The sequence below is a fragment of the Betta splendens genome, chromosome 4, assembly GCF_900634795.4.
Source record: "Betta splendens chromosome 4, fBetSpl5.4, whole genome shotgun sequence".
Lineage (NCBI taxonomy): Eukaryota > Metazoa > Chordata > Actinopteri > Anabantiformes > Osphronemidae > Betta > Betta splendens.
The window spans coordinates 34001958-34021047 of record NC_040884.2 but is presented as its reverse complement, the minus strand read 5'-3'; the positions used below and the strand labels follow the sequence as shown (position 1 = coordinate 34021047).

At 39.3% G+C, this 19090-nt stretch overlaps 1 protein-coding gene and 1 long non-coding RNA gene across 2 annotated transcripts; one reads left to right on the top strand and one right to left on the bottom strand.

Moving 5' to 3' along the window:
* Positions 1-1297: 1297 nt before the first annotated feature.
* Positions 1298-2857, top strand: LOC129604038 (uncharacterized). The gene is made up of 3 exons (XR_008694577.1): positions 1298-1437; positions 2381-2482; positions 2718-2857. It is a non-coding gene; the product is annotated as an uncharacterized LOC129604038 (long non-coding RNA).
* A 1573-nt stretch (positions 2858-4430) lies between these two features.
* LOC114853014 (desmoglein-2.1-like) lies at positions 4431-18681 on the bottom strand. The gene is made up of 6 exons (XM_029145815.3): positions 17735-18681; positions 12163-12383; positions 11684-11923; positions 9658-9791; positions 8204-8527; positions 4431-8106 (listed from the first exon to the last, which is right to left on the bottom strand). The coding sequence occupies exons 4-6, from the start codon at positions 9691-9693 to the stop codon at positions 7024-7026; spliced, it is 1443 nt and encodes a 480-aa protein (XP_029001648.1). The 5' UTR covers positions 9694-9791; positions 11684-11923; positions 12163-12383; positions 17735-18681; the 3' UTR covers positions 4431-7023.
* Between the last annotated feature and the right edge of the window lie 409 nt (positions 18682-19090).

Below are 19090 nucleotides of genomic sequence, written 5' to 3'. Positions count from 1 at the left end.
ATCTTCATTATTTACTGTCACAGGTTTTCTGTAGTTACAAATGTATTTGTTCATTTTTAAACTTTTTGGCCCTGTTTGTGTCGGCGCTAGGAGGTGGGACTATGAAGGAAAAAAAACACATCATTACAATCATTGTCTTCAGGAGCTGTGGGAATGGGATCAATATGATTCAGAAAATTTAAACTAACTATATAAGTGGTTGCTGACACTAAAAAAGGATATTATATACTTTAAGTGTTTTACAACACATGTTACTATCAAACAAGATCTGAACGCGAAAAACATGCAAAAAACATGAAATTGAGCAATCAAGAATTGGAAACTCAAAAGCTGAATGTAAATCAATTGAAGCACAAGAGAAGTGTTAAAGAAAATTTTCAAAATAAAATTGCTTGTATAATTTATATATTTATGTTTGAATTAAGAAAATGTTCATACACTTTGCCAAAGTTTGATTTAGTTTGAACACAGGTATTTCATTATATATATATATATATATATATATACACACCGGTTTACGAAGTTCATGCTGCCAAACACGGCCGAGATGTTTAGCATGTGCAGATTCGACTGAAAGCTGTTATGGCTTGTGTGTTTTATTCTCCCCTAGTCATTGTTACGCGTTAGCATTAAGACTCTCCAGTGATACAGTACAGGTCTTTTTTTCAAGGAAGCACCTGTATGTGATTGACGTTTTGCGTTGGATGGACAGAGTCAATGAGTGGATTCTTCTTTTTGCCTTAAATAAATGGCGCGTTGTGTAGACAAAAGAGAATGTAAAAGTGATGTAAAGACGTTTCACTTATTCTTACACGGAAAGCACGCAGGAGTTGCTGCACTCAACAATAGCCAAAACAAATGCCACCTTAAAGGGCCCATATCATGCAAAATCCACTTTTTAGACATTTTGGAGCGTCCCTATGACTCTATGGGTCACATATACACACACTGAGCACGGTAGAAATGCATTTCCTGCTTTTTTCACATTTTGAAAACGTAAATTTTCTCATCCAATGAAAACAGCCACGACCTACTCTGAGGCCGTGTCCCAGTTGTCGTCACACTGGTTGAAAGTTCTCCTTGCAAATCCTGAACCACCACCCCCACAATGATCCCGAACCAAAACTGGACTTCCGCCATTTCCCCCCTCTCACTCACCGTGAACAGACCAGCACGGCAGCGCCCAAGTCCTCCCATAGAAATAGTTCGGTTCTTAGGTGTTCTAACCAACACCAAAGTCTCTTCACTTTACCAAGGGATCAACAAGTGAGGATTTGTGGGTCACTTTTATTTTTAACGGACCGGTGCCAGAAACACTGCCTCAGCATTTATACATATGTGCATTTCAAACGAGGGTGCGTACAATGCTGGATTTGTTTCACGGCTCCTGTTGGAAAAAAAGGACCTATTCCTAAAGTCCGTCATCCACTCACTGAAGTAAGTACATGCTTGATATTTATAATGTTTTAAAATGTTAGTTTGTCCGTTTAAAATGTAGTAACCTGTGTGAGTCAAGTTACTAGCTAGCTATGCTAACGGCTACAGCCATTCGACCGAGCCTTTGTCCCCTTCAAATGTGCTCATGTGGGCTCCTGCAGCCACACACCTGTGTGGAGAAAAGCTAATGACTAACGGCATCGAGCGGCTACAGGCAGGGAGCGGTGGGTCTAGCGTCTGTCCTTTTTCTGTAATCTCATACACCTGCGGGGAACAGCTGATCGTTATCGCCCTTCTAGCGGCGACAGACAGGAAGCGGTGGATCTAGCTCGCTGTAGTAAGTTTGTGCTTGATACTTGTGATATCTAAATATGTTAGTTGGGTCTGTTTAAAATGCAGTAACCCACATGTGAGACAAGCTAATCGCTAGCTATGCTAACGGCTACAGTGAGTCAACCGAGCCTTTGTCCCTTTCAAATGTGCTACTCTGAGTTGGCACCTGTGTGTGTGTGTGATGGGCCTTCGATCGGCGACAGGCAGGAAACGGTGGATCGAGCTTTTGTCCTGTTGACGTGCTGCCGCTCCTGTTTTGTGTGTTGCGTTAGCCGTTAGCATGTCTTTAGGCCTTTGCACTTTAGAGCTACAGCTGGTCATCGCTACAAAAAGAACCTGCAGATGAACGCGGTTGTGTTTGTTATTACCCCGTCCTGTATCACAGCCTAAATCAACTTGTGATTTGGGGTTATGTCATTGTTCTATCAAATTCTAACATGATTAGTTGGAATGATTACTGTGTTGTGTTTCAAGCTTAGTTGCTAATTAGTCACATCTCTACAATACCTGCTGCTTATCTGGTCAGTTACCGATAGCTTGTACCATAGCCATTATATTTGTAGGACCAATATAATTTACAGTAAATGTAACAGTCTTTTCTATACTGTAGGAGGGCAAATCCCAGTTGCCCACATGCAAGGAGGCTGTCAAACAGAGAAATCACTGCAGACTGTTGGTACACAGACATCTGCTGCCCAGCTCAGGAGTGAAGGTATGTAAGTTTGTATGTACCAACAGTAAGATAGGTAATAGAAGATTTTAATTGGTATATACTGTTTAGATTTTATATTTGAATTGTAACAACTGTTTATCTGTTGTTTTAGCACAGACAGGCCTGTCCTCTTGTTTGGTTTAATTTTTTGTCTGGTATTGTGTGTTCTTACATTAGAGAAGGTTTTGACCTACATAATAATGAACATTTTACTAATCTACAATTCTGATTGCAGTACCTTTTTGTTTTGATGAGGTGATGGTGAGGACAGCCACAGCTTCCATCTGGTAGAGGACTGCTTCCGCTCAGTCTTCCAAATAGTGATGAGAACAAGGATCACCACATCTCCCTGTTTACCCTACTTTCATGCATTTCGTCTGCAAGGCCCTGCAAAAGCTTCTCCTTCGTCCTCAAACCCCCAGACTTCTTAATTAACTCAGTAACCTATACATTGCACATTGGAGTGTGAAGGTAACAGTTTGTTCTAGCTTTGGAGTAGTGGTGTATTTTTTTGGTTTACAATAAAGTTTGCTTTAACTATTATGTATTTCACTGAACTCTGTTTCTGAAGGGAAAACACTTTTATTTAGGAAATCATAGTATTGAAATTACATGTTTTTCTCTTTCTAATATGGTAAGTTATAAAGTTGAAGCGGCCATAAATAAAACGCATATAAATTATATATAAATAAAATTTAAAAAATTGTTAATGAGTGTTGCACTCACAAAAAACACATTTTTACTCAAACGGTAAAGGAGTTATTCCACAGGTGGTCTACATCCATCATACAATGAGTGTTTTAGTGTTTTATCCATCAGGAAACTGCCTTCATCTACAATCCAAGCATGAAGAGATGGCAACTCAGATTCTTCACCCCAGGAATCCTCAGCACCAGCTCACTAGCCTCTGTAGACAAGATACCTGTAACAACTTCAGATACAGAGACATATTACTGTCAGATTTATCAAGAATGACAAAAAACATAATTAAAAGCAGTAAAAATACGTTAGGTCAATATATAATTTGAACCAATGCTTTTTGTTCCCAGGTAGGTCATGCAGTGATTGCTCTAAATATTAATGCACATTTTTAAATAAAATTATGTCAGAGCAGCAGCACAAGTAAGACAAAAACAGTGAAATGTGTAAATGTAAAATGTATTTATATTATTTCAGCTATGCTCTCAAACTTATTTATTTGTATAATGTAAGCTAAAGTAGTGTTTTCTATTAACGAGAGTTTTCCAGGTAAGTCGTGTTGTGAATATTGAGGCTGCACACGCCATTTAGCATTCGCATTAGCAACCGCTAGTCGCTTTGCAAATTACATAAATCAATTAAATTGAAGTAAATGCGACATTACCAATGAGACACATCTTGCATCAGCCGAAATGTGGCGACTTCAACAGCCTCCTCTTCAGCTTCAGGGTCAGATTTGGATCGTAGACGTATGGTTCTACTACGCTACGAACCAGCTGACTAATGTCGTGTAGTCCTGTAGTGGGTCTTCTTCTTCTGTGGAGGATTGCGGTGGATTGCATTCTCAATGTCGCACTACTGCCACCTATTGTATCCTAACCGTGCGGTGGCTCGTATCCATGGAGCCAATTTAAAAAAAAAAACAACAACAAAAAAGGCATGCGCTTCCGCACAGAGGTGTGGTGAGCAGCTTCGCTTGCGACACGCCCAGAAAACACAGCGTTTGCTGATGGAGAGTGAAAACCACACATTGACAGGGGCAGTGTGGACGATCTACAGGGTTTTATGGGATGAAAATTTACAGAGACCTTACTGAGACATTAAAGTCTAATATTTTTTAGAATGAAAAGCATGATATGACTCCTTTAAAGAAGTCGCCACAAAAAAGGCCAGTCCATCAGGGCACAGACGACTCTGTGGAGGAGGGCTCCATCCACTAACAAGATAAATGTCAAAGAAACAGCGAAAGAAAGATAGTAAGTGTGTTTATTTTCATACTAAAGACGATGACTTTAGTGGTTTTATGCGCAGAAGGCAGCAGTAGATATTGGTCAATTACTTTTGTGGTATACTGCTGTACTTTTTTTTTTTTTAACCAGCCATGTTACAGGCGCTGTACCATAAACAAACTTTGCAGTATTTACGTAATTAAAAGTTACAGCAAAAAAAACTTAAAAACTGGTGTGGCCAATATATGAAAAAAAAAGTTTTTTAATTAAAATCTAGCTTAAACTCAGGTGCGCTCTATAGTGTGTGAATTACGATATTTGTAAAAATGATGTTTTACTTAGTCAAGACTTATGGCCCCGATTTGGCTCAATACAAGCAGCCCTTATAAAAGCAGAGTATGCAAGTGTGCTAATAATATATATTTTTAAAATCTAAAATAAACAAGCAAGCTTTAAATTAAATTTTCATGTGCTTATAATCAAAAAACTATCTGCGCAACAAGCTGTAACTAAGTGAATTAGTAGCATTACTTTTAAACTAACAGCAGGTTATTTATTTAAATACATAGTTTGTTAGTGTTTATTTCAATTAGTATAGCAAAAAAAAATATCTATGTATAAGTATAGCCCTAAAAATTGTTAAGTATACTCCTATTAGTCCAAATATGGTGAGGACAATTGGAACTATACCTGATAAAATTGAGCTTTAGTATAACAGTAAACTTTAGTAAACAACAAACAACACAACATATAATAGGCATCAAAATGAATTTTGACTTGACAAGTTAAAGGATAATATGCAACAAGTACAATAGTATACTAAAAGCATTGATGATTTGTTTTTTAGTAAGCCTTTATATCCCCCAACAACTGTATAAACCACTCATCTACTTAAAAAAATGTACCCACATGCCGGCATAAATGAATACATTCAAAAATTTTAGTATGAAGGGATGCCTCTAACACAAACATACCTAAAATTAAGCAACACTCCACAGCTGGGCCTCTTCTACCTCAGATGCCAAAAAAAACCCAGACAAACAGTGAATTACAGATAGAATCCGACAGTTAAATGAGATAAGTGATACGAGTTGAATGTAAATGCAGTGTCTACATAGCAGTTATGTCTAGAGTTGGAGTATAGTTTTTTTTTCTGAAAATGTATTTTCATCTGTATCGTGGTGTCTAATCAGTGTTAGTTCCACTGGTATTGTCTTCTATTTAAAGTCTTAGTGTTCTTTTACTCTCTGTTGGTTCATTGTCATAGTTACACATTCATTATACTATTACATTGTCTTTTCCAAGCTTGTGTGCCAGGTTTGTTCATATAGAATATACAAACCTGGGTTTGTATTTTCATGTTGTTGTTTTTTATTAGTAGTTTTTTTTTCCTGCATAGCAGTGATTTTGTGTTCAGCATTTGTGTTTGAGATTTGCCCTGCTAAGCAATTGAATTTAAGATGGTTTGTGTAGCCTTATACTTCCTAGATTGTGTTCCTAAGTCTACCTTGTTTGTATTCCATAATTTGTTTTCTTAATTAAATCACTTATATTTTGTATGTCTTTTGTGGGTTGTGCACTTTGGTCACTTCTCCCACATTGTTAGTTTGTCCAGCTACAAGCTTTAAGTAACCAGGCCCAAGTACTTTTAATATTTAAGGGATTAGTGTGCTGCTTTCTTCCTGCTCCGAGTGGGAGCTTTCAATTAGTCCCTGCTACTCCTCAGTAGAAAGAAAGTCAATGCTACTTAGGCTTTCCACATTGGATTTTAGTTTAATTTGAGTCATTTTTAATTTTTCTAAATCTGTAGAGAAATCTTCAACGAGTTTGGTTGAGTATTGCCTACAGTTATGAACCATTTTCTTCTTAGTTAATTTAAAGTTATTGCTACCTCTTTGTCTACACCTCTTTTGTGTTTGATGAAGTATTGAGATAGTCTTGATTGTCTTCCCCTCCTTAAGAAAAGATTTTATTTTTATTGTTTAGGTGTTAATTTTACAAATAAAGTCTGATCCAGATAGGAAATCTGAGAAGGACATTCAAGTAACTATAGCTTTAACCTCATTAGAAAAATCTTTAGAAAAAAAACAAACAACTTTCCTGCTTTTCTTTAGCTCTCTCATGTGGATCATTAGATTTTTCACATCTGAATTTTTTTTTCAATGAGGGGTTTTACTAATTTAATCAGACAGAATTTTATCTATTCTGTTGCCTGGTTTCTCAACCACTATGTCTAAGACCTTTGTGATGCTTGCATAGTGTCATTGTCATATACAAAATGGACAACCTTATTAACTTTATCTAATGGTATCTCTTGTTTTGATTTGAAGATGACTACAATATCTATTTGCACAAAATCTTTTTCTGTTTCCCTTACCATTAGACAATGAACTGCATCAGCTTTGCTTTTCTCATCAAAGCTTTTTCTTTTAAAGGCTGATAAATTGAGTATTTTCATTAGCTTTAGTAGTATTTATTACAGTATGGGCCTTTTTTGCTTTTAGGAGCTTGACTTACATGTTATTGGAACATCACTTGTATGTTGTAAAGATGGAATTCCCTGAAAATGGTTTACATTGACCCCCCTAAAAACTAATGTACACATTGCAGCTGTTAAATTCCTGCTAGCATGTGTTCAATTCCGAAATTCAGATGCTCAACATTAGATTTGAAAACCGATGCTAACCCTGAACCTGTATGCCCTGCGTGCCCATCCCTAATTTGTTGTTGCCTCCCACTCCCTCTGTCCCTTTCAGCATTGTTATACACAGTTTCCTGGGCTGCTGGACATAAAACCCCCTGAGGGGGAACAGCCTCTTTCACTGAGGTAGCACCCCTGGGCAAAGTGCCCTGAGATGAACCCGGGTCCACATTCTCTGCCTCAACTAAAAAGTTTTTCTTTTTAATTACTATATAATTACCATCAGGGTTTGTTCCTATGATGTTCCAACCATCCATAGGAAATGAGCCCTTGAATAAACCTTGACTACCAGGTAAGACCAGGGTAGGACTTAATAGACTTGTGGGGCTAGAAGGCTGCATTGGGATTTTGGGGCTGTCAGTGCCCTGAGTATTTATACCAGAAGGCGAGACTTGAGGTCCATTGATTACAAGACCGGAACGAGTCTGGGATTCACTGACTACATACAAACCAGGAATATTTGCTTTATGAGTCCCTTCTGCTAGAATAATTGCGTTTGGTATTTGTGGTTGAACAATATAGTGCAATGGCTGTGGCACGGTGTTAGTGGTGTAGTAAACTGGCTGCTGTAGCATAAGACTCTGATGATGGCAAGAATCGGAGTGATGGTTAGCAGTCTTAGAATGAGGAAGTGTTATGGATGGTGAGGTATTGGTTACAGTACTGACAGACAATTTGGAACTTTTAGATGACATAATTCCCCCTTTCTGTACACTGGTATTACTAGTTTCAACAATTTGCTCAGATTTGGACCTTACAATTGGTTCAACAATGTCAGTGGTATTGGCAACACTGCTTGTCTGTAATGCTTTTGGGAGAGGAGGGGCGCAAATTTCAGTCAGAGTTTTAAATTTTAGTCCCAGGTCATTGAGGAACTGCAGATCGTTGTCAGAATCTAGGAGACTGCAGCAGCCCACTGATCCAGCAGATGAGTCCTGTCCTTCGAAATCAAATTCCAAAATCGAATCCTTCACTGGCACAGCACATGCTGTTTTCTAAAACAAGAAGCACAAAGACATGTATCCAGTCTAGACATAAAATTCTATATTTAATTAACATACAATATTTGTTTATTATGTTAAACTGACATACCTGTGAATAATAATCACCAAGGAATGTATCAGGTAGGGCTATATCATACATAGCTGTTGTGTTTTGGATGCCAGATCTTTGTCTGCCAAATGTAGCAGTTCCATGGCTATGGTTGACTACTTCCCTTGAAAATTCATAAGCATTGTCAACTTCCAACAAATTATGTCCGTTTTCCTGATATTTTGGTAAACTGTTATTATAGCAGGTGTTTATCTGAAGTGCTTCTGTGATTCTTGATGAAATGTTGCTAAAATTCTGTGCATCTGCTGAATCAGCTTTGCTTTGCATGCCCAACATAACAGGCACACTTTGGAGTGGCAGAACCTAAACAAAAATAAATGAACAAATAAATGAATATATTTATATATATATTTTTAAAATATAAATATATTATTAATTTGACTTACAAAGCAGAATGCTATAAAGAATCTGGTTGGGCCATCTACACTGCACAATTCAAAGGCAAGTGGGTATTTTGAGCATTTATTCATTTGTATGCATTTTATTTCTTACTCCAAGCTCTAAAAAATTGAATGCTTATTGGATTAATACATATTAGGTGACATGCATTTCAACTATTGAGGCAGGGTGAGGCCTAAGAAGATCAACTCCCTATATCCCTATTTGCACCCTGCAACATATCTGGTCCTCTTAATTCCATTCTGCATCCTTTCCAGTTTTATTTTGGTATCCAGTTCCTGTTTGCTCTTGTTCTGCTTTACTACAGTACCTGTATCGTGTTGCCAAAGCTGTATTTGGTCCTGGTACTCACCTTGTCTGTTGCCAAATTGTTTGCACTCGTCACCTTGGCAATCAGCAGTCTAGCACTTCATCTAGTAAGTCCAGTCGGTTGATTTGTGCCTGTTCTTGAGCTTGCCTTTGCTTTGCCCCTGTCTGTGCTTTCACTGGAGTTAGGATTACCTGTTTTTGACTATTACCTGTCTGACTACGCTACTGCCTGCTATTGATAATTAGAGACTCAATCAAACAAGTTCAGTCTGTGGATGGCGCGTTTGGGTTCAACCCTACCCATATTGCCCATGCATCAAAGTATTACACTGTGTGGCTAGCCAGTAAAGGCCTTAGGGATGAAAAAGAAGAATGTCATAGCCCTATTCCTCTTAATGTGTTGCACAAAAGGTCGATAACAATGTATTTGTTCAATAACAAAACGAAAGTAATCCTCAAAAATACAACTTAAAAATGACAAATAAGACGAATAATCGTGTACAGTATAATCCCTATGTATTTTAGATATAATTGTAGCCTATGGTTAAAAGCAACAATGAAGATATTTTGTAAAGATAATGTACTTTGACTTTTGTTGCTTTAAATAGGCACTTGATTTCTACAAGGACATTTTCAATGACTCTATACAATAATTATTTAGTATTTGACTGAATCTGTGTAAGCTGAATGAAAAAGTGAGGTAACAAAACGAAAGATTAGCCCACCTTGTCTTCACCTTTGCCTTCAGTGTGATAAGACATGAGATGTTCTTTGGCTTCAAATGGTAAGTCATTAAATTGATCAGGAAAGATGTTGTCTGCTCCTCCACATTGACAGAACAGCAGTAGAAAAGGAATGACTGTTAAAAAAAAAGGAAAACATTTAAAGCAATGTTATGTCAATTTAAAACATATTTGGTGTGAGCAATCTGAACTAAAACATGGTTGTCATTCGTAATTTATATTAATTTATATTAAAACACAATTCCTTAAAAAAAGTAAAAACTCAATAACAAAATCTGAAACCAAAAAATAATCGAATTTATATTTGAATTTGAAAAACCTTTTATCTAATTTATAGTTTGGTTACGTTTTCAAATTTTAATTGAACTTTATTCACCTTTTATTTACATTTGAAATTATAGTGTCAGTTTCCACAATATTCATTACTTCTCAATAATCAATAGAAAAGCTTTTATTGGCTATTACAAATGCTTTTGTATTTGCATGTCTCCAAAGCTCAGGTTCAGGTTCGAGGGGCCTCCTAAATAAAAGATGAGTATGATTTTTTTCCACAATAATGCCTCTTGTACATCGCCTTTATATATTTTGAAAAAAATTAATTCTGGTCGAAAAAAATCTTGCTGGATGAATAAAGGAAACAGGAATATGCCAGGGTTATGAACAATTCTGGGCTTGACTGTATATCTGTATAACATATCTTTAATCTAATCTGTAGAATATAATATGATGTATTTATATGTATTTGTTGTCATTTCAGAACAAACTGGATAATAATTACTGAACAATTTTTATACACTTATTTGCATCCCTCTTCCTGTTCTGTTTATATAATGTGTTGTCTGTTTAATGTTTATTCTATATTTGCCAACCAATTTATTTATATCGGTTTGATCCCTGTCTCTGACTTCAAGGCGTGTCCTTCATAGTGATGTGTCGTTTGTGAACGATTCGTTCAATATAAACTAATCTAATAATATGACTCGGAAGGAACGAGTCCTCTCAGTGAATGATTTGTTCAGTTCCATGCAGTATCTTCTCTTGCCACATGGCAGCAGCTGCTTAAGATCAGTCAGCAGGACAGGAAATAGAAATGATTAGTTCAGGACTTACTCAACTGAGCATCCTTACTCAATGAGTTGTTCTTCTGTCACGTAACAGCCTATCGCGCAGGCTCTGTAGCGAGCAGCAGGCACTCCAGTTTGTTCCTGATTTGTCCCTACAGATCCTTACAGAACATGCGTTCTTTTGTCACGTGACAGCTGTGGCTTAGCTACGGTGCTGTGTGGACTGATAAACAAGGAAATGAACGATGTCTGATTTCTGACATTTATTTATTTCTCACCTGACAGACAACATACATTATTTCTTTATGGAATCATAATTAATTAGTGAACTTTGATTCTTGTAGATGTGTGTAGTTTTATTGTGTATATAATGTAAAGTGTGTTTGTTCAGTAAATCAATACTTTTGAACTTTATATCAACATGTTTGTACACCAGGTAAATATTTTAGTATATTTTTTAAATTTTTGTTTTTTGGTATATTGTTACTTTTTGCTTTAAAAGTCTCACTAATCGTCAAAATAAGTTTTACATTCACTTGTTCACTACCAGCTGTTACTTAAAAGGCAGCTCGGGCTGGGTGGTTTAGTTCGTCATTTTTCGTTCGTTCACAGCTCAGGCTCTGTGGTGAGTAGCAAGTACTATAGTTCTTTTAGGATTGGTTCATATAAATCTTGCGTTCGTTCACATGTCACGTGACAGTCATGTCATGTGGCAGCCCACTGCTCCCCTAGGGAATGGGTTAAATGCAGAGAATAGGTGGCTTGATGGCTCAGTGGTAGAGCGTTGGTTTGAGGAGTGGTAGGTCCCAGGTGATTTGTTAAATGCAGAAGACCAATTTCATTGTTACATTGTATCTGATAATGACAAATAAAGGCTTTCTTCTTTCTTTAAAATATTATATGGTGCATAATAGTGTTTCTCAACATTGTTTTATTTAACTTACACAATATTATGCATCCTACTACTAGCAGCAGACCAATGGCTGGAGCAGAGAGCTCAGATGAAGTTGTTCCTAGTTTGGCTGCCCGTACATTGCAGTGCTCTGTTTTGACACAGGTGCAAACATCCACTCTAAAAATGTCATTGGCCTCGCAAGAGAGACCCTGAGCGTCAAACACTTTTACTTGCAGCTCATATAATCCTGGCCATAATGCCTCCTGAGAATGAAGAGCGGCACTTGTTTCTAGAAATTAGAAAGATTATAAAAAAGTTAAACACACTGCAGTATCATTACACTAATAACATACAGTAAATCCTAGAGAGGCTGGTGTAAGGCTGATGAAGGAGTGAACAATTCCTACCTCCTTAAGAATTTCTTTCAATTTTAAGGATATCTGAATAATGTTTAATGTATGCATACTGTCTTTATCAGCTACACAAACAGCCTCTTCCCAAAGTAAAAATATATTGCATGTTTCTTACCATTGATGCCTTCTACTTCCCAGGTGCCTCGAGTACCTTCAGGTATTATTTTGAATGTGATGGAGCAGCATTAGGACTAACATCTTCATCAAAGCCTGTGATATAAACTATTTTTTCATTAGAACATAAGCTGCTGTGAGTAGTGGTAAGCGTTGGACAGTGGTCATTGGAGTCAGTTACTTGAATGGCAATTGTTCCTGTGGCTGTCTTTGATGGCATATCTGAGGATGACATTGGTTTAGTCAGTCAAAGCTGCATGCAAGGCCACATCAGCATAAGATCCACTTAGTCTACTTGAGGGTGACATGATTTTACAGCTTCACACAAGTATTAGCTGAGCTCACATGCGTTAAAGTAACAAAGTTATTTAGAGACACCATTTTTTGGATAATCAAAGAAGTTTACATGGACCAGGTTACTTGAAATCAATGTATACAATAGCATATGATTATTCAGAACTATAAGTATGATGCATTAGTTATTATGGTTAGGAGCTAGAAAATACATTGTGTCAATGAGTGAGCTCACAAAGATAAAAATACAAAGAATCAGGCTCTCAATTTATCCCGTAATTCATAAAAAGTCTCTGCAGACAGCTGCAGTAATAATATTGTATTAACATGGCAGCAAAACATACTTTGGATATATGTTTCCTGTGTAATGCCCTTGGCTCATTTATGGAAATAAAACATACGTTGACATACCAGTTAACTAATAAGTTTGCTTGAGAAAGACTGAATCCTTGTTGTCTGTAAACATACTCATTGAGTTAACACTCACCCATTATTTAGTAATGTGTTAAAACATAATACTAATACTAATACTAATACTAAAACATAATACATAATATATATGTACATAATACATAATATAAACATAACACACACACACACACACACACACACACTATATATATATATATATATATATATATATATATATATATAGTATATATATATATATATATATATATATATATATATATAACACACACACACACACACATATATATATACATATATATATACATACATATATATACACACACACACACATATATATATACACACACACACACACATATATATATATATACATACATACATACATAAATACATAGCTCGCTGGATAGCTCAATCACAGGACTTGCATGCGGGGGTTCCCGGTTCAAATCCCCGTTAGGGCGAATAAGCATCCAGTGTGGGTTCTTGGGCAAGACCCTTCAAGCTACCGCCTACCTCATATCATGAGAGACAATGAACCACATGAGATACCGGCTCAGACGTCGCCTGGTCTAACAAGGTCTGCATCAGGTGTTGGGGAACCAGAGCACCTTGGCGACAAGTGGGCTACTGGAACAAGAAAGAAATGGCTGAGATGCGAGAACAGGGCTCTGTTGGAATGCTACTACTCAAGTAACCCTAGTCAGAGGGGTTACATGCAAAGAATGTGCGGCGAATGGGAACGGAGAAACCCACATTCAAGGCTGACGGCAAAGCAACTAGTAGCTCAGTGTTCCAACATCCACAAACGGCAACTGCTATCACAACTTGAGATAGATGAGGTACAACACAAATGCTATGGCAAGGGGGAGCCAGGACGCCAGGTCAGAGGGGAGGCTTCACCATCTCCCCAACCGGAAATTGGTTACGAAGCCCCAATAAGCACAGACACGCTGAGCGAGGCAGCGACTGACCTGAAAGATAAGATCATGGCGAGATTGAACAGGCAACCCCGAACCCCACTACAACGGCTAAGTGAAGTACCATCAGAAAGTCTCATGGAAGATGTGAATGCAGCATTGAGAGCGATCCCTACCACAACAATCACAGAAACCAATGAGCTGATATACGCTTCAGCATCAGTGATCCTAGAGGTGCTTGGCTATAAGAGCAACCATGGCAGCCATGAGAAACAATACCCACCATGGAAACGAAGGTTGGAGGCAAAATCAAGGCAGCTCGGAGGGAAGTGAGCCAAATGACAGAGGCCCAGAGAGGTGCAATGAAAAGACCGATGCCCAAGAGGTACAGCCAGATGACCATACCTGAAGCACTCGAAACTGCCAAGCAAAGGCTACAAGCCTTGGCCAGCCGCCTAAAGAGATACACCAGAGATAACGAAGCCAGACGAATAAACCGGCTGTTCGCAACACAACCTGCGAAAGTGTACTCTCAATGGCAGGGTATAACAGCAGAGCAGACCCACCAAGGCTGGAAACTGAACAGTACTGGAAGGGTATATGGGAAAGGGAGGCATCAGACAACAGTGATGCACAGTGGCTGGTGAATCTGAGGGAAGACCACAGCAACGTCCCTGAACAGAATCCAGTGACTATCACAGTGGCAGACATCCAACAAAGAGTCTCGCCCTGACATGATCCACGCCTACTGGCTAAAGAAGCTCACTGCAATCCATGAGCGCCTGGCAGCACAAATGAACCAGCTGCTAAGGGATGGGACTCACCCTGAATGGCTAACCGAAGGGCGAACGATCCTGATAATGAAGGATCCTCAAAGGGTACAGTCCCATCCAACTACCGGCCAATAACCTGTCTCTCCACAACATGGAAGCTCATGTCAGGCATCATCGCAGCTAAGATAAGTGGGCACATGAGTCAATACATGAGCGAAGCACAGAAGGGCATTGGTAAGGATACCAGAGGAGCCAAACACCAACTCCTGGTAGACAGAACAGTCGCCCAAGACTGCAGAGTGCGACACACCAACCTGTGCACAGCCTGGATCGACTACAAGAAAGCCTATGACTCAATGCCACACACAAGGATCACTGAATGCTTGGAGCTGTACAACATCAACAGAACTCTAAGGGCCTTCATTGCAAACTCGATGAGGTTGTGGAGAACCACCCTTGAAGCCAATGGAAAGCCACTCGCCCAAGTATCCATCAAATGTGGCATATACCAAGGAGATGCACTGTCCCCACTGCTGTTCTGCATAGGTCTGAACCCCCTCAGCCAAATAATAAACAAGACTGGCTATGGATACCGACTCCGGAACGGGGCCACCATAAGTCACCTCCTCTACATGGATGACATCAAGCTGTACGCTAAGAATGAGCGAGACATCGACTCGCTGATCCAAGACACCAGGATCTACAGCTCAGACATCGGGATGTCATTCGGGCTCGAGAAATGTGGGAGGATGGTGACAAAGAAAGGCAAGGTAATCCACACAGAAGGGGTCTCACTCCCAGAAGGAACAATAGCAGACATTGAGGACAATTACAAGTACCTTGGAATACCACAGGCAAACGGCAACCTTGAACAGGCAACAAGGAATGCGGCAACAGCCAAATACCGCCAACGAGTAAGGCAAGTCCTAAGAAGCCAGCTCAATGGCAAGAACAAATCCCGGGCAATAAACAGCTACGCCCTGCCAGTGATCAGATACCCTGCAGGAATAATAAGGTGGCCAAAGGAAGAGATACAGACCACACATGTTAAGACACGAAAGCTCCTCACCATGCATGGAGGGATCCACCCCAAATCCAGCACCCTGAGACTGTACGCTAGCTGCAAGGAAGGAGGCCGAGGACTAGTGAGCGTAAGAGCCACTATCCAGGATGAAACATCCAAGATCCATAAGTACATCAAGGATAAGGCTCCGACAGATGACGTGCTGAGTGAATGTCTGAGGCAGTGGAGAACAGAGGATGAGATGCTGGAAGAGGGACCATCATGGGAGGACAAGCCCTTACACGGGATGTACCACTGGAACATAACTGAAGTGGCTGATCTCAACAAATCCTACCAATGGCTTGAAAGGGCTGGGCTGAAGGACAGCACAGAGGCACTCATCCTGGCCGCACAGGAGCAGGCCCTGAGCACCAGAGCCATAGAGGCCCAGATCTACCACACACCAGACAAGACCCAAGGTGTAGACTGTGCAAAGAGGCCCCTGAGACAGTCCAGCACATAACTGCAGGGTGTAAGATGCTGGCAGGGAAAGCATACATGGAACGCCATAACCAAGTGGCTGGCATAGTATACAGGAACATCTGCGCAGAGTATGGACTGGAAACCCCAAGGTCAAAATGGGAAACACCTCCCAAGGTGGTAGAGAACGAGCGAGCCAAGATCCTGTGGACTTCCAGATACAGACTGACAGAATGGTAATGGTCTGCTCTGTTGTTATTACCCTGCCATTGAGAGTACACTTTCGCAGGTTGTGTTGCGAACAGCCGGTTTATTCGTCTGGCTTCGTTATCTCTGGTGTATCTCTTTAGGCGGCTGGCCAAGGCTTGTAGCCTTTGCTTGGCAGTTTCGAGTGGCTTCAGGTATGGTCATCTGGCTGTACCTCTTGGGCATCGGTCTTTTCATTGCACCTCTCTGGGCCTCTGTCATTTGGCTCACTTCCCTCCGAGCTGCCTTGATTTTTGCCTCCAACCTTCGTTTCCATGGTGGGTATTGTTTCTCATGGCTGCCATGGTTGCTCTTATAGCCAAGCACCTCTAGGATCCACTGATGCTGAAGTGTATATCAGCTCATTGGTTTCTGTGATTGTTGTGGTAGGGATCGCTCTCTAATGCTGCATTCACATCTTCCATGAGACTTTCTGATGGTACTTCACTTAGCCGTTGTAGTGGGTTTCGGGGTTGCCTGTTCAATCTCGCCATGATCTTATCTTTCAGGTCAGTCGCTGCCTCGCTCAGCGTATCTGTGCTTATTGGGGCTTCGTACCCAATTTCCGGTTGGGGAGATGGTGAAAACCTCCCCTCTGACCTGGCGTCCTGGCTCCCCTTGCCGTAGCATTTGTGTTGTATCTCGTCAATCTCAAGTTGTGATAGCAGTTGCCGTTTGTGGATGTTGGAACACTGAGCTACTAGTTGCTTCGCCGTCAGCCTTGAATGTGGGTTTCTCCGTTCCCATTCACCGCACATTCTTTGCATGTAACCCCTCTGACTAGGGTTACTTGAGTAGTAGCATTCCAACAGAGCCTTGTTCTCGCATCTCAGCCATTTCTTTCTTGTTCCAGTAGCCCACTTCTCGCCAAGGTGCTCTGGTTCCCCAACACCTGACGCAGACCTTGTTAGACCGGGCGACGTCTGAGCCGGTATCTCATATGGTTCATTGTCTCTCATGATATGAGGTAGGCGGTAGCTTGAAGGGTCTTGCCCAAGGACCCACACTGGATGCCTATTCGCCCTAACAGGGATTCGAACCGGGAACCCCCCGCATGCAAGTCCTGTGACTTTTACCGATTGAGCTATCCAGCGAGCTATATATATATATATATATATATATATATATATATATATATATATATATATATATATATATATATATATATATATATATATATATACACACACACACACACATATACATATACACACACATATATATACACATACATATATATACATATATATATACATACATATGACATTCAAAATTACTAACTGTTAAGATAGTGAACTGAAAAACATAGCTAAACATTTTAGATTATATATATATATATATATATATATATATATATATATATATATATATATATATATATATATATATATATGAAGTAAAATCTATACAGTAAAGTAGGTTACATACCTTTTGTTATTGCCAGAACTTTTGCGATGTAAGTACCATTCACCAAGAATGGTGACTCTCTGTCTGGCACTTTGTTAAGTTTAATCTCAGCGGTCTCTTCATCAATGATAAACCAGTTGTCAGGATCATAGGCTTTGGCATAACTTAAATAGAACAAACACAAATACATAACAATGAATCATACACAATAATGAAGTACTTCTCTGTATTGCAGAAGAAATCTGCAGATTTGAAGTCTTTCTTATTTGGCTGATTAGGCTTGTTTAATAATTCAGGGATCATAAATTTATCCTCCCAGTTGGTTTTAAACAAGGTCAAAACCTGGTAACGTAAAACATTAAACTTCTTAAAAAAAATTTAAAAAAGAAATAATGAATGAAATTGGTGTCTGTTTTGTATTTATAAGTTTAATTAGTGCTGTACTTGTATTCTTACATGTACAGATCGGGCTAATAAATTACACACAACCCATGACACTATACATTACAAGTACACTGGGAAACCTCAATGTGTTCATACCAGAATCCTATTGGCTAATGATACCCAATCACAAGGCACAGTTCTTACAGTTGCCTAGCATAGCTGAAAGCCACAAATCACACCTTTTAAAAATGACTTGTGTTGCACATTTTTGCACCTGTTTAGATCAAAATCTTGTATTGTCTTAAAGCCTCAATTGTATTATATTATTTCGTTTCATTGAATGACAGAAGTTGATCTGAGCTCACTGCCATTGGGGTCTTCTACAGGTAAGTTAAGTTTAGATATTTTAGAGAGGAATGGAGAGTGGGACGATCAGCACAGACAATCTGTGATTCAGAAGGCCCTGAACCACACTAGAGGAGCTCCAACTTATTGATCTCCAGTCTGACAGGTTAAGTCTCTCGAATGTGCTGATTCTTCTGTGATTTGCTTATTTTTTGTGTTTTATGTCACCTCCTTCTGCAGTTAATGTGCAGAAATAACCGTATAAGCTTAGTTGTGTTACTGAATATTGCTTTTTATTACTATCAAGCTCTTAATTGTCAACCCATTATTATTACTCGTTAGCAGCTAATCAAGTCGTATATATTCAATCTAATAAATTAAATTAAATTTGAAATTGCCAATTAGACGTACCTAGCGCTAATCAAAAGTGTGGCCACTTCAACAGCCTCCCATTCGACTTCAGAGTCAGATTTTGGATCAAACGTATGGTTGAACTCCACTATGAGTACGAGGTATCCAGTTTCGCTGTTACAATGGATTCAGTGACCGTGACTTTGATCCCCCCGCGGCGGATTACGGCTATGCGCTTCCTCAAAGGGGTGTAGTGATCAACTTCGCTTGCGACACAACCGCTAAAACAGAGTGTTG

Excerpts from the sequence above, each read along its gene's own strand:
- LOC114853014 (XM_029145815.3), bottom strand. The coding sequence starts at position 9,693 with ATGTCTTATCACACTGAAGGCAAAGGTGAAGACAAG. Across the intron at positions 8,528-9,657 it reads AAGGCAAAGGTGAAGACAAG|GTTCTGCCACTCCAAAGTGT; the intron begins GTGGGCTAATCT and ends ATTTTTGTTTAG. Across the intron at positions 8,107-8,203 it reads TTGGTGATTATTATTCACAG|AAAACAGCATGTGCTGTGCC; the intron begins GTATGTCAGTTT and ends TTCTTGTTTTAG.